This window comes from Balaenoptera physalus (assembly GCF_965194825.1).
Source record: "Balaenoptera physalus genome assembly, chromosome: 7".
NCBI lineage: Eukaryota > Metazoa > Chordata > Mammalia > Artiodactyla > Balaenopteridae > Balaenoptera > Balaenoptera physalus.
In genome coordinates, this window is record NC_138886.1 from 51,405,933 (window position 1) to 51,421,094 (window position 15,162).

The 15,162-nt window shown below is 40.7% G+C and overlaps 1 protein-coding gene across 2 annotated transcripts in view; it reads left to right on the forward strand.

Moving 5' to 3' along the window:
* Window positions 1–15,162, forward strand: part of DOCK8 (dedicator of cytokinesis 8) — a 236,688-nt gene that overhangs the window by 156,703 nt on the left and 64,823 nt on the right. For both annotated transcript variants that reach the window (XM_082470796.1, XM_082470797.1), the window contains 4 exons: window positions 3,043–3,192; window positions 4,979–5,092; window positions 11,521–11,676; window positions 13,498–13,637. In XM_082470796.1, coding sequence (XP_082326922.1) covers window positions 3,043–3,192; window positions 4,979–5,092; window positions 11,521–11,676; window positions 13,498–13,637 — 560 coding nt within the window. The remainder of the gene's footprint in view (window positions 1–3,042; window positions 3,193–4,978; window positions 5,093–11,520; window positions 11,677–13,497; window positions 13,638–15,162) is intronic.

The window sequence follows — 15,162 nt, forward strand, 5'->3', positions numbered from 1 at the left end:
GCCAAAGATTTCATCAGTACCACTTCAGTGCCCCTAACTGCAGGGATCTGAGAACCATGGAACAGGTGAAAATTGCTTTTGATCTTGCACATTTATTTAGGGAATAAATAAGGGAAGAAAGCAAAAGCTAAAGCTGATAGCCCTCCTTCCTCTAGGAGTCCTTTCTGGTAAACAGATGCAGAAGCTGGAAAGAAAGTCCTACTGATACGAGTGCTTGGAGGGGGTTGGTTAACATGCAGATCACCCAGGATACTGACTACTCAGTCGCCCAGGGCTCTGCAGGTTATAACTAAGTCTGTCAGGGTCCTCGCAGGACAGTGTTGGCGTTGCTCAAAAGGGTTAACTGAAAAGCATTTATCAAAGGGACTTTGCCCAGGTTATGTGCCAGGTTACAGGAGCAGATAAGGGTTGGTGAGGCACCCTGGGAGCAGGAGGTGCTGGAAGCCTTTCTCTCTCCTAGCCCTAAAGAAGCAAGGGTATGGAATAGTGTAACTGGGGGCAAGAGAAAGCTGAAGCAGAGAAGAGGGTCCACGTGACAAGGAGCTGGCATCTTAGAGAAACACTGCCACTGCCAGAAGCACGCTGCACAGGGCTGAGGGCAGTGGAGTGGATGTGTACCTGGACCACTCTTCTCCCGCCCACTGGTCCCCTGATGGTGCCTCCCATTGGCCAGGTCCAACCAGAAGCCTAAGTTCAAGGAGTCCTGAATGATGTAGTCTATAGGGATCAGCTTCCCAGGGCTCAGAGATAGGTGGAGAAGGGCAAGAAAGGGAGCTGGAGTTTGCATTTGGAGGCGAACGGAAACTATCAGCCGCAGCCAGAACTTTGCAAGGAAACCGATCTTGGACCCAGACAGGACGCCCAGTCCTCCACGCATTGCTTTTGCATTTGCCTTACAGATGCCTAGGAAGTTGTTTCAAAACCCAAACAGTTTTTTTCCCAAGAAGCTTGAGGAGAAAGGAACTACAGCCTCCTTGGGCTTAGCCAACAACCTGGGCAATTTAACACCCTTTAGTTGTATTAATGCCCACGTGCTAATGAACAACCACTTTGGCATCAGAGCTGTTGAACACAATCCTTGGGCAGATTTCACACTTGCTAATGAATAAATCCCCATTCTTCTAGAAACTGCTGAGCCAGACTTTGGGGATCCAGAGGTAAATGGTGACCCAGTTTACCCAGGACATGAAGTTCTACACCAAGGGGTTCTTGGTATCCCAGCTTTGAATGGGTCACAGAGGCCAATATGGAGGAAAATATTTTCCTGCCTTACCCCACCCTACAAATAACGGACCAAGTCTCCACTACTATTTCTACTGGGTGTTCCTCTCTTGAGATGCAAAGAACATAGTAGTTGGCAAGTAGCTGACAGTCTGGGAAGAGGCCAATAGCTGGAAGTATGGTATTGTGAGGATTATCTATTTGTTTGTAGGATGGCCAAACTCAGCAGGCAGGAGCCGAACACAACAGTGAGTTCTAAAAGCCCGGTGCTGGGGTGGGTTAGGCAGCAGGGAATCAGGAGCAGGTAGCTCTAAACAAAGGGGCCTCGTCTTCCTCGGTCCTTTGTTAGGATCATAGTGAGAGAGGCGTTTTGTCAGACAAATATTGGGTCCAGTTCACATCTCTCATTCAGGTCTTCCATCAAGTACATGTGACTCTGTGGGGTACAGACACTTTAGTGTGTCCTGAGCCAAGAAGGACTCTACTGTGAAGAGAAACTGTGGTTCTTACCCTGGGCTTCAGGATTTTATGTTCTTAGGTCTTCCCCAAACTGGCTATGGCATTATCTGAACACAGAAAACACATTTACCTATCTGTATGTTTTCACTTCTTAATTTACCTCTTCTGTGTTTTGTTTTGTTTTTGTTAATCTCTGTTTATCTCAGTGCTAAAAATATTGCCACCCCTGCATTCTTAGAAACAGAAATCCGCTGTTAGCGCTCTTGGGATTGAAAGTCATTTTCCCATACAGTGTCTTTGTCCCCTCTTCTTCCAGCCCTGACCTAGTGGGTCACCTTCAGGCCAGTGTGGGTGGTTTAAGTTCCAGGGCCATTTCTTTATGCAGTGACTCTCAGACTAGTGTGGACACGTTTATGGAAAGGGTAGGCACCTGACCACAGCCTCTCCCAGCCTGTCCCATCAGACTGTTCCTAATAGCTCTGAGTAGCTTCCAACAAGACGCAACCTCAGGCTGTATCAAAAAGGGGTGTATTGACCCACGATCTCCTGGCCCAGGAAGAAGTCCAAAAAATAAGCATGATTTTGACTTAAAATTGTGGTAGGCATTGAGCTGGTATTGCACTAGTCATAATATAGACAATCACTGATTGATATACAGGTTTTTATTTAAACTGCATATACATCAAATATGTATTTTAAATATATAATTATATAAGATAAATGTATACATATATATGTATATTTAACAAGCTAGTCGTATAAAACTCAGAACATAATTTCTCCTAGAGGTAGTGTTCCAAGCAGTGGTTAAGTTTCCAGCTAGCGTACTATAGAATTGTTTCTGGAAAAACTGTTCTCCTGTTCAAGTGGAAACTTGACATAAGAGGACCATTTCTCTCTTGTTCTCCTTCCTGTAGTTTCAGAGACAGAAATTACTTCAGTTCACAACAAAAACCGTCTCATAAACAGTTCCACTTTCTGGACTGTGTTGTGTGCCATGATAGGGTGGTGCCTCAGTGGCTGTAGGGGCCCAGTCTAGGTCTGCCTTCCCAGTTGAGAGAAGGGAAGTCTTGTGACACCGCAGCTAAAGAATTAAGTTCCCTGGCTTTGTCAGCAGCAAGAAGGGAGCCCCTTGACTTGGGGTCAAGAAGGGGGCACCCTTCCCATCTCCTGCCACCATGGTAACCATCCGGGTGTCAGGAGCATTTTTCAGATCAGAGCCTGCTTGGGCAACCACCAGCACAGATAGAGTGTTAGAAAGTCCATTGTTAATGAGCTTTTCTTCCAGGCTTTTCCCCTTTTCCACAGTGTACAAGCAGGTCACCAGTTTCCACATTGACATTTCCCCTATCTTCTCTGCAGGTGAAAAGCATGGCCCAGTATGTACATAACATGGACAAACGGGACAATTTTCGGAGGACTCGTTTTTCCGACCGTTTCAAAGATGACATAACTACTATTGTTAATGTGGTCACCTCGGAGATTGCAGCCCTTTTAGTAAAACCTCAGAGGGTAACTGTGTCATTTTACTCTTTACTTTCTGAAATTTTTTACCTTGGGCATATGTTATTTTCATAATCAAAGAAAAATAAGCATCATCTTAAAACAGTAATTAAAATGTAACTAACATACTGCATGACAACTAAATGCAGTATGTTATACTGGACAGGACCCTGGGGTGGGGCTGGGGACTGCTAGCAAGAAATTACAATATGGAATTGCAGTAGTTTAAATTATTGTATCAATGTAGCTATGAGAGATAATATTCTTATTCTTAGGAAATATACCCTGAAGTATTATGAGGTAAATGAGCATGATATTTGCAACCTACTCTCAAATAGTTCAGAAAAAAATTGTATATGCAGAGAGAATGATAAAGCAAATGTAGCAAAATGTCGAGTATTGATGCATCTAGTTAAAGGAGTTCTTTTTACTATTCTTTCACCTTTTCCTTAAGTTTGAAATTATTTCAAAGTAGAAAGTAAAAAAATATGTAAAATGAAATAAAACAAAATTCTAAAATTTGAAGCAGAATTTAAAATTCTATAAAATTTGAAGCAGCAGTGATCATTATTAATACCTTTATCATTATGAAGAATTTGTACGCTACCATACAAACACTCAGGAGAAGTATTTGTATGGTAGCTCACAAATACTACAGGCAGCATACTTCTCCTGTACTCAGGAGAAGAAATTTCCATTTGGTTATTTCTTATGGCAAACTTTGTGAGAGCAGCAATGGTGTCTCCATTTTGGCAGGCATGAAAAATGAGGCACAGTGAGGTTGATAAATTTTCCAAAAGTCACACAGCTAGCAGCAAAGTCAAGACTGAAGATTCCAAGCCCAGAATATTCAGTTTCTTAAGGAGCGGTCCATGTGGAGGATGCTGAAAGCATGAGGACTTGCCACTCCCTGGTAACTGTGGAAACAACCAAGTCTCCATCCATGCCAGCGGCTGGTCAGCTTGGCCTGAATTTGCAAACTATACATGATAACAAGAGGAAAATATTTTAAAATCATATTTTCAATAGTGTCAGAGCAAACTGATTTATAATTCTGAGAATAAAGGACATAAACATGAAAAAGTGAATCCCCAATTGCTCTGAAGTGCTGTGAAAATCCCTCATAAATATGAGCACTGAGAAGTAATACAAACAAAACCACAGCCTCAATTCATGCAAGAGTTTACCATGTATGACTCTGACTTCTCTTAGGCTGGGAATGCTGTCTAATTGGAGAAAAAAAAAATCCTTAAGTAAAAACTGGTTCTTCTATCCTGATTAGATTTTCTGCAACAGTCCTTACAAATTAAGAATCTATCTCATTGAAGATAGTGAATACATTTCAAGTTACTTTTGCCAAAACAATAGTTACCAGAATTGAATAAATTATAGTAGAGCAATATAAAGAAATATAAGAAATATGAGAAACTAGAATGTGGGAAAATGTGCGTAGTATAATGTTGAATGAATAAATTCGGGAGCCTGTTGTAGATAGAGAATGAGCTCAATTATATACAAATAAATATGCACGTAGGAATAAAAGCCTAGAAGGAAATGTATCTAAATATTAACAGTAGATAAGGAATTACTTCATTCAACACTCATGGCATCAATTAAGTTCTAAATTATATTTGCTATAGTTTTGCAGGGTTATCTGCTTTGCTCAGTATCTTCCAGAGGGACACTGGCTAAAAACATAGGACCTACCTCTCCCAACTTTCCCATCAGAGACCTGGGAGTTTATGACCAGGGTTTACCACCAAATGATGTGGGTGTTTGTATGTTTGTTTTTAAGGAAATTGAACAGGCGGAAAAGGTCAACATCAGCCTGGCTTTCTTCTTGTATGACCTCCTCTCACTCATGGATCGTGGCTTTGTGTTTAACCTCATCAAACATTATTGCAACCAGGTGAGTGTTCTCTGAGACCCAGCCCTGTTGTTCTGGTTCCTTCCCATCTGATGTGATGCTCATTGCCATGGCATGCTCTTTTGTTCATTGCCAAGTTAGACAACTTGACTCTTGTACATTCTGGGTTTTGCGGTATATTCTTCAGGTCATTTGTTTTGTGCCATGGACGTCTGTAGACACACTGGTTTGTATGGATTTCTGAAGCATTTACCAACCCAGCACAGAAGAGCCAACAAGTTAATCTATGGGAATTGAAATTTGTTAGTGATATGAGCTGCTTTCTTCAATTTAACATTTAACAGAAATTACATGACTGTAGCATTCAGTCTTTGACCAGGTATAGAATTGAAAATATGAGGTCGCTTTTCTCATATCAGGGTAATTAATTAAATTGTAGTTGTGAAATTCTGACATTAAAGAACGCTGGTAAAATCAAAGAGACTGAATTTGACCTGGCACAAAGCAAATACTGTCCTCTGGTGTATCTGTAGAGGATTATTTCCAACACCCCTCCCCAACTCCCCCAAGGATACCAAAATTCATGGATCCTCAAGTCCCTTCTATAAAATAGCATAGTATTTGCAAATAATTTACACACATCCTCCCACATACTTTAAATCATCTCTGGATTACTTATAATAGCAAGTATAATATAAATGCTATATAACTAGTTGCCAGTACAAATTCAAGGTTTGCTTTTTGGAATTTTCTGGAATTTTTTTTTCTGAATATTTTTCAATCCTCAGTTGGTTGTACCCATGGATACAGAAACTGTGGATACAGAGGGCCGACCGTATTTTATAATCCAGGAGCATCTAATCAGTGCCCCAGATTTTTCAAATGGAATTCTTCTTTTGTTCTCTATCCTCCTCAAACTATCCCAACAATAGAAATGTAAGTAGCAGTGATTATTGCTGCTGCTCCTTTCCTTCCATATTCCTACTTTAGGACCACCACCACTGTCCTTGCCACTAACATCACTACCCGCCACCACTGTCTTCACTGCCACCGGTATCACCACCCACCACCTCCACCATCACCATCACTGTCACCACCCCTGGTTTCTTCCACCCCTGGACAAAGCACTGTGTTAAGCACTTTATAGAAATTGTATCATTTGATCCTTGCAAGGTGTCATTGTCAACATTTTGCAGATTATAAGACTGAAATTTAGAGGAGTTATGTAACTTCTCCAGGGAAGAAAGAGCCATGGCTACCTAACTTGAGGTACAGTAGGTTAATTACTCTGTACCTTAGATAAGTCATTATATTTCTTATCTAAGAAATTAGTGACCTTAGATAAGTCATTACATTTCTATGGGTCTCATTTCCTCATCTGTAAAATAAAAGGATCTCCTCTCCCCACTAAAAAGACCATGACTATTCTAAAGAGACTCCTAATACGGGAGATGACTTATAAAAAGCGAATCCTAAGGAAACATCAGAAGTCCCAGAGCACCAACATCTTGTGCAGCCTGACCTCCTGACCCTGCATTGATCTTCTGTCCCTATCCCACCAGATTGGAGTGGTGGAGGAATGTGCCATTTCTCTTTGCCATCCCTCTCAGGTGTTTAGGATGGCAGGTCACTGGATGAATTGCAAATATAAATTAATATGTTTTTCAAAACTTGAAGTTGAATATATGGAAAGGAGATACTGGAACACCACTATAAGCCCAAGGTTAGCCTCCGTTAAAGAAAAAATTTATCCATCACACGTGGTAAACTGTAAGGCAGACTTTATTCAGGACTATCGTGATAGGTGTAGGGACCACTGCACCACAGTTTTTCAGTAGGGGAGAGAGATTGTGTTCAACTCTGAATACAACAGGAAAAATGCCAATTTATAGCCAAGGAACAGGGTAGGAATAGTCAGTGGATGAAAAATTACTAAAAGGAAACATCAGGGGTAAACGAAGAATTCTGGCCAAACTAACCTAACAGAATTTTGCTGAAGGCAGGCCAGGTGATCATATACCACCTGGGGGATGGTGAGGGATGAGGAATTTGGTCAGATCTCAAGAGTGATCAGATATCAAGGGTGAGGGATTCTGGCTAAACTGACTTAGCAAGATCCTTGTGAAAACTGGGCCACCGAGGCTACTGCTTTGGGTCCTGACCTTTGCAAAGGATGTTTTGGGGACTGCACTTTACTCTTTCCTAAACATTGCTAAAATTATTTTTGAAATTTCTGTCTTCATGGAAGTTTCAAGGGACCTATGAAAGATGGCCACAATGTGGTCTTCTTTCAAATGCAAATATCTTGTGCTTTCATAGAAAATATAAACAGACCAATCACAAGCACTGAAATTGAAACTGTGATTAGAAATCTTCCAACAAACAAAAGCCCAGGACCAGATGGCTTCGCAGGCAAATTCTTTCAAACATTTAGAGAAGAACTAACACCCCTCCTTCTCAAACTCTTCCAAAATATAGCAGAGAGAGGAACACTCCCAAACTCATTCTACGAGGCCACCATCACCCTGATACCAAAACCAGACAGAGATGTCACAAAAAAGAAAACTACAGACCAATATAACTGATGAACATAGATGCAAAAATCCTCAACAAAATTCTAGCAAACAGAATCCAGCAGCACATTAGAAGGATCATACACCATGATCAGGTGGGGTTTATCCCAGGAATGCAAGGATTCTTCACTATATGCAAATCAATCAATGTGATACACCATATTAACAAACTGAAGACTAAAAACCATATGATCATCTCAATAGATGCAGAAAAAGCTTTTGACAAAATTCAACACCCATTTATGATAAAAACCCTCCAGACAGTAGGCATAGAGGGAAGTTACCTCAACATAATAAAGGCCATATATGACAAGGCCATATATGACAAACCCACAGCCAACATCATTCTCAGTGGTGAAAAACTGAAACGATTTCCACTAAGATCAGGAATAAGACAAGGTTGCCCACTCTCACCACTATTATTCAACATAGTTTTGGAAGTTTTAACCACAGCAATCAGAGAAGAAAAAGAAGTAAAAGGAATCCAAATCAGAAAAGAAGAAGTAAAACTGTCACTGTTTGCAGATGACATGATACTATACATAGAGAATACTAAAGATGCTACCAGAAAACTATAAGAGCTAATCAATGAATTTGGTAAAGTAGCAGGATAGAAAATTAATGCACAGAAATCTCTTGCATTCCTATACACTAATGATGAAAAATCTGAAAGAGAAATTAAGGAAACATTCCCATTTACCATAGCAACAAAATGAATAAAATACCTAGGAATAAACCTACCTAAGGAGACAAAAGACCTGTATGCAGAAAACTATAAGACACTGATGAAAGAAATTATAGATGATACAAACAGATGGAGAGATATACCATGTTCTTGGATTGGAAGAATCAACATTGTGAAAATGACTATACTGCCCAAAGCAATCTACAGATTCAGTGCAATCCCTCTCAAACTACCAATGGCATTTTTCACAGAACTAGAACAAAAAATTTCACAATTTGTATGGAAACACAAAAGACCCTGAATAGCCAAAGCAATCGTGAGAAAGAAAAACGTAGCTGTGGGACTCAGGCTCTCTGACTTCAGACTATACTACAAAGCTACAGTAATCAAGACAGTATGGTACTGGCACAAAAACAGAAATATAGATCAATGGATAGAAACAGGATAGAAAGCCCAGAGATAAACCCATGCACATATGATCATGTTATCTTTGATAAAGGAGGCAAGAATATACAATGGAGAAAAGACAGCCTCTTCAATAAGTGGTGCTGGAAAAACTGGACAGCTACATGTAAAAGAATAAAATTAGAGCACTAACACCATACACAATAATAAACTCAAAATGGATTAAAGACCTAAATGTAAGGCCAGACACTATAAAACTCTTAGAGGAAAGCATAGACAGAATACTGTATGACATAAATCACAGCAAGATCCTTTTTGACCCACCTCCTAGAGTAATGGAAATAAAAACAAAAATAAACAAATGGGACCTAATGAAAGTTAAAAGCTTTTGCACAGCAAAGGAAACCATAAACAAGACCAAAAGACAACCATCAGAATGGGACAAAATATTTGCAAATGAAGCAACTGACAAAGGATTAATCTCCAAAATATACAAGCAGCTTATGCAGCTCAATATCAAAAAAACAAACAACCCAATCCAAAAATGGGCAGAAGACCTAAATAGACATTTTTCCAAAGAAGATATACAGATTGCCAACAAACACATGAAAGGATGCTCAACATCACTAGTCATTAGAGAAATGCAAATCAAAACTACAATGAGGTATCACCTCACACCAGTCAGAATGGCCATCATCAAAAAATCTACAAACAATAAATGCTGGAGAGGGTGTGGAGAAAAGGGAACCCTCTTACACTGTTGGTGGGAATGTAAATTGATACAGCCACTATGGAGAACAGTATGGAGGTTCCTTAAAAAACTAAAAATAGAACTACCGTATGACCCAGCAATCCCACTACTGGCAATATACCCTGAGAAAACCATAGTTCAAAAAGATACATGTACCACAATGTTCATTGCAGCTCTGTTTACAATAGCCAGGACATGGAAGCAACCTAAGTGTCCATCAACAGATGAATGGATAAAGAAGATGTGGCACATATATACAATGGGATATTACTCAGCCATAAAAAGAAACGAAATTGAGTTATTTGTAGTGAGGTGGATGGACCTAGAGACTGTCATACAGAGTGAAGTAAGTCAGAAAGAGAAAAACAAATACCGTATGCTAACACATATATATGGAATCTTAAAAAAAAAAAAAAGGGTTCTGAAGAACCTAGGGTCAGGACAGAATAAAGACACAGATGTAGAGAATGGACTTGAGGACACAGGGAGAGGGAAGGGTAAGCTGGAACAAAGTGAGAGAGTGGAATGGACATATATCCACTACCAAATGGAAAACAGATAGCTAGTGGGAAGCAGCCACATAGCACAGGGAGATCAGCTCGGTGCTTTGTGTCTACCTAGAGGGGTGGGATAGGGAGGGTGAGAGGGAGACACAAGAGGGAGGAGACATGGGGATGTATGTATATGTATAGCTGATTGACTTTGTTATACAGCAGAAACTAACACACCATTGTAAAGCAATTATACTCCAATAAAGATGTTAAAAAAAAAAGAATAACTTAAATAAAACATCTAAAACAGGCTTATTCAAATGTTAAAAAATCTTGTGCTTTCAAATTCTATTAGCTGGCTTGACCCAACAACTTTGTGAGTGGCCATTAAGTGATGGGCATAAGACCGAGTTCTAATCAGTTCAATTTGCTGGTGTCCCCATTGGTCCAAAATCAGCCAGTAATGCACATTGACAAGAGTACGGGTTCTGGTAAATGTTTTTACACAGAAGTCATATATTCTGTTTATTCTATAATACATAATGGTGTTCATTTGTTTCCAGTAACTGTCTAACTACAGATTCTATAGGCAAAATGCCGTAACACAATGGCTTTTCCTAAAATGGCTGAAAATATGTGCTCATTTAAATTGTATAGTTTATAAAACTGCTCTTAAAGTGCATGAAGAGGAAGCATGGCCATGTGTAAGGATGAGATGCTTGGTTTCCTGTGCTGCGGCAGCAGAGTATTTATAATGATATATTGAGAGGTAGAAGGTCCATCAAGACCCTCCTTTCTTTACTTTGCCTTAAGAGAAGCTGTCTCTGAGTCACAGCCCATAGAGTCTCGGTCCTTCAGTTGTCAACCTACCTGAGGGAAGCAAGAGATCTCTTCCAGACTGTCAACCTTTGCCAGCTTTTCATTGCTTATTTCAGGGTTGGTTTGTTTAAGGCAAGATTTTTCCTGGAAACTCTTCCAGCTTTCTCTTTCTTTCTCCTCCACTTCCTCCTCTCCCACTCTGGGGCAAACTCCTTGGCTGTTATGCAGGGACTACATACTTTTCTAAGTAATTTGATGCCTTCATCTAGGGAACTGGTTTGAGAACTTCCCAGGGGGACCTTTAATTAGAAACCACAAAAGAACACTTGTGGCATTGAAGTCATCCAGTCCTATTCCATTAGCTTTGTGTGGGCCCATGTAGGGTCAACTGCTTTCATTTAGTTTCTCAGACACAGTGGGATTTTTGTGAAATTATATTGTGTTACACTGAAGACATACCTCCAGATTATTTTTAACACAGGCTTGCCATGGTATTAGAGATTTGACAAGGGTGGGAATCGCATCCTCATTTCGGACAGCTGTTAGACTAGAATCATTAAAGGGAACAGTAATGGATGAAAATTTACTGGGCCTCCCGGTAATGCAGACTTTGCCATCTGTTGCCCTGTCCCATTCGTTTTTATTCGATTGATTGCCTTAATCTGGGGAGAAAGGATATTTTTGTGTCTGTCAACCTCAACCGCATTCACCTTAAACACCTCTTCTCTTCTCATTTTTCTTCCCAGCTGTCAGCCAAGCTCAACAACCTTCCAACGCTCATTTCCATGAGGCTAGAGTTCCTGAGAATTCTCTGCAGCCACGAACATTACCTCAATCTGAACCTCTTCTTTATGAATGCTGATACTGCCCCAGCGTCTCCCTGCCCCTCCATATCTTCCCAGGTAATCGGCTAACTGAAAAAATTGTTTAAGCTATTTCATTGAAATAGCTTAGCTTAGTCATTTATTCCTGTAAAGATTGGTCTTCTTAATTAGAAGAAAAATTGAGCTATTCAAGCCAGATCAGTTGATCCAGATACACACAAGTATGCTACCCATAGTTGTGCCATCTAACTAATCATTTACAAGCTACGTGATTGTTTTCTTCCTGGGTCCAAGGATCCCTGCTGAGGCCAACTAGAGCAAGGAATCCATATGCACTATGAAAAATGTGTAATTCATAGAAAAGTCACAGATCTTCCTTTGTCTGACAGTCATCTTTCCACTCTAGCTTGACAGTCTCCTTTGCTCACTTCCCTTTTCCTAAACCTCAACACCATAAAATTTAAGAAATGGCAGCTTCCTTTATATTGATTCCCAAATGATCTAGTAGTGGTTTTTAACATGGATATTATATCTTTGAACGATCCTAGAACTTTCTGCTGATTCTGCTTTAGAATGGAATTCAGCTCAGGATGATTCCACCTTGAATCATATTCCAGATAATTTAGCTCTTGAAACACTAAAAAGATCTCATTGTAAACTAATCAAATGTTCTGTTTTATAGAGAGTGTATTTCTAACAAGTCTTTTTCTTCATCAGCCCAGAAGAGTAACACTTGTATTAAAATTTAGAGATGAGGCTTTGACTGACATGGCCAATCTTTTTTTGTAGAACAATATTTTGCAGGTTAAGTTTGGTGGGCCCCAGATTCTACAGGATGTTAAGAGGTATTATGCAAATACAGAATTCCAAAGACAAATCCATTTTGAAAACCCTGTGTTAACAGGTTTCTTTGCAGTAGGCCATCCAAGAGTCTCTAACTTGTTCATATAAATTATAAATCCCTGTGGGGTGGGAGAGGAAATGGGAGGCTGTGTATGATAAGCAGTGATTCCCAATATGACTGGACTCTGGAAATCTTTTTTTTTCCTCCATCGATGATTCGGGGGACTAGTGTCCTCTAGAAAAACTTTAAAGAAATGCTGTTTAATAGTCACATTCCATTTATAGGGAACAAATCAGTAGCTCAGAACAGCAGGCAAGATTTCTTCTTCTTAGGTTTTCTTTCTGATGCATATTCCTTGAATACTAGCCCAAAGGAGAAGGCTTGTCTTAATAATTTTTTTAAAACTCTTAGCCATTCATGCCAAATGACATGATCCAGATGTGCACTGCATGACCATCTTCCTGTGAACTGGGAAAGAGCTGACTGACAAGCAGCTGTTGCAGATGTGCCAGCTCTGCCCTGGGTCCTCTCCCACATTCCCCTTCTGACTGCCTCAGCCTCACCAAACTGGAAAGGCTTTCCAGAGACATTTTGGATTCTCCTAGTGACATATAAAGTATGCCCCCAAGATAAGAACACAGGAATTGCCCAGGACTGGTCAATCTGACACTTCCCTGCCTGACGCTGCTTCTGGTTTCCAGGCCAGCAAAATTCAGACAATGTATGTAAGCCATATTCAGAAGTGTAACAGGAGCCTTAAATAAAGGTGGCAGTTTGTTACAGAGGAATCACCTGCTCACAGCCATAGCATTGGATAGAGTCCCCATTTCCCTGTCCAAATGTGATCCTAGGATTTTAATCCTCTTTGCTGGGAAAGCAGAGTGAACGCTCTAAGTCTCAGTTTCTTCATCTGTCACATGGGGACACAAGCGATACCTGCTTCACTGCATTGTGCCTACAGAGCCTGGCCATAGCATGTGCTCAATAAATACTAGCCATCATGATTTTAATTCCAGTTCTTGTCACTCATAGAACTGCTCCTTGCATTTCTATAGAACTCCAGCTCCTGCTCCAGTTTCCAGGACCAGAAGATTGCCAGCATGTTTGATCTGACACCAGAGTACCGCCAGCAGCACTTCCTCACTGGGCTTCTCTTTACCGAGCTGGCCGCCGCCCTGGATGCCGAAGGGGAAGGGTATGTTTCAGACATTTATAATGGAACACAAAGAAAAAAAAAAAGGTGCTCCTTACTAAAGTTTGCAGTTCAGCTTCTCTTGCTTGGTGAAAATCTCTGCCATTCACCAGTTCCAAAGAGTAGAAGCAGCCACGTTTAGAGAAAATGCTGCTATAGGAATGTGGAAAGGCATGGCGTAGGGAGAGAAACCATAAAATAGCTCTTTTCAACCTCCTATTCTCTGAGAGGAAGTTTTCAATTCTACTAGGTTTCCCAGGGATGCTTGATTCGTGAGCTCCGTAGAAACAGGAGCACTATTTTTAGTGGGTGCCTTGGGTGATGTGTGCACACAGAGGCAACAGCCAGGTGCCATTTGGATCCGTGCTGACAAAGGAAGTGGCCACTGATGAGAAGGTAGTTGCCCCGTGTCCAGATTAGGTTTCTTGCAAAAAGACCTTCCCAGTCTAAGAGAGAGGCCACAGGCCCAGGGCTTACACATTCTTTCACTGCTTATAAACCTGATCACCTATAGGCACGTGGCAATATCTGGACTTGAAGTCAATGAACTGGGACTTCCGTTCTTTCCTTCTTTTCCTCTGCTCCGTAAGCCCAAAGGATCAGACCTGAATGGACAGAAGCAGACAATGCCTTCCACAATACTACATGTTCCATTCAGCAATTACTGAATGCCTACCGTGGGGCAGACATAGTTGAGTGTTGGAATATATCAGAGATATTTCAATGCACAAAACAGACAAAATCCCCTGCCCCCAGAGAGCTCACCATTCAGGGGCTCAAATCCAAGGAGCCTTAGGATTGGAAAATAATTTAGGTTCAGGCCTTTTGGTGTTTACATGAGGCCCACAGAATTGAAGGAACTTGCCAAAAGTTACATAGCAGAGCCAAGTCTAGAGCCATGGTCTTGAGAGTCCCTCCTCAGGGTCCACCCTCCTATACCACATCATCTCCCTGCCTGGGAACCTACTCCTACAATGCCTACATTCTTCCTTCCTCTGCTAAAGAACTTTCTGGAATAGAGTATGCTGACTAATGGCAGCATGGCTGTATGTTATAGATTCTTGTCTCATTGGAAATTCTCAAGTTCTCTTGAAGTGCTTATAATTTTATGACAAAAACAGGACATCCTTGTATGAAACAATTGCAAGAGCACAAGATTGTGTAACTTCAGTAACAAATGTGTCCTAAGTGCTTTGCCCATACTGATATTGCCTAAGTGAATGTAGGTCTCTGTCGCCCAGCAGGTCATTGCAGGAAGTCTGATGTTCTTAGCTCCGAATTCTGCCTCCTTCCAGAAATTCAGGTGCCAAGTGTATCCTTAGAGAGCTTCATTTTCCAAGGCTTCAATTTCGTCGTCTTCTCTCAACCCTAACTAAACTCCTCTCAATTTTCTCAATAGAACTTTCTACTCTGTAGCTAACATAAATTTCCACAGCAACACAAAGTGCCCTGACATATATGATGAAAGGCGCTGAGAAGGAGGCTTATGCACAAAGAAAATTGCCTTCATACACACACACACACACAC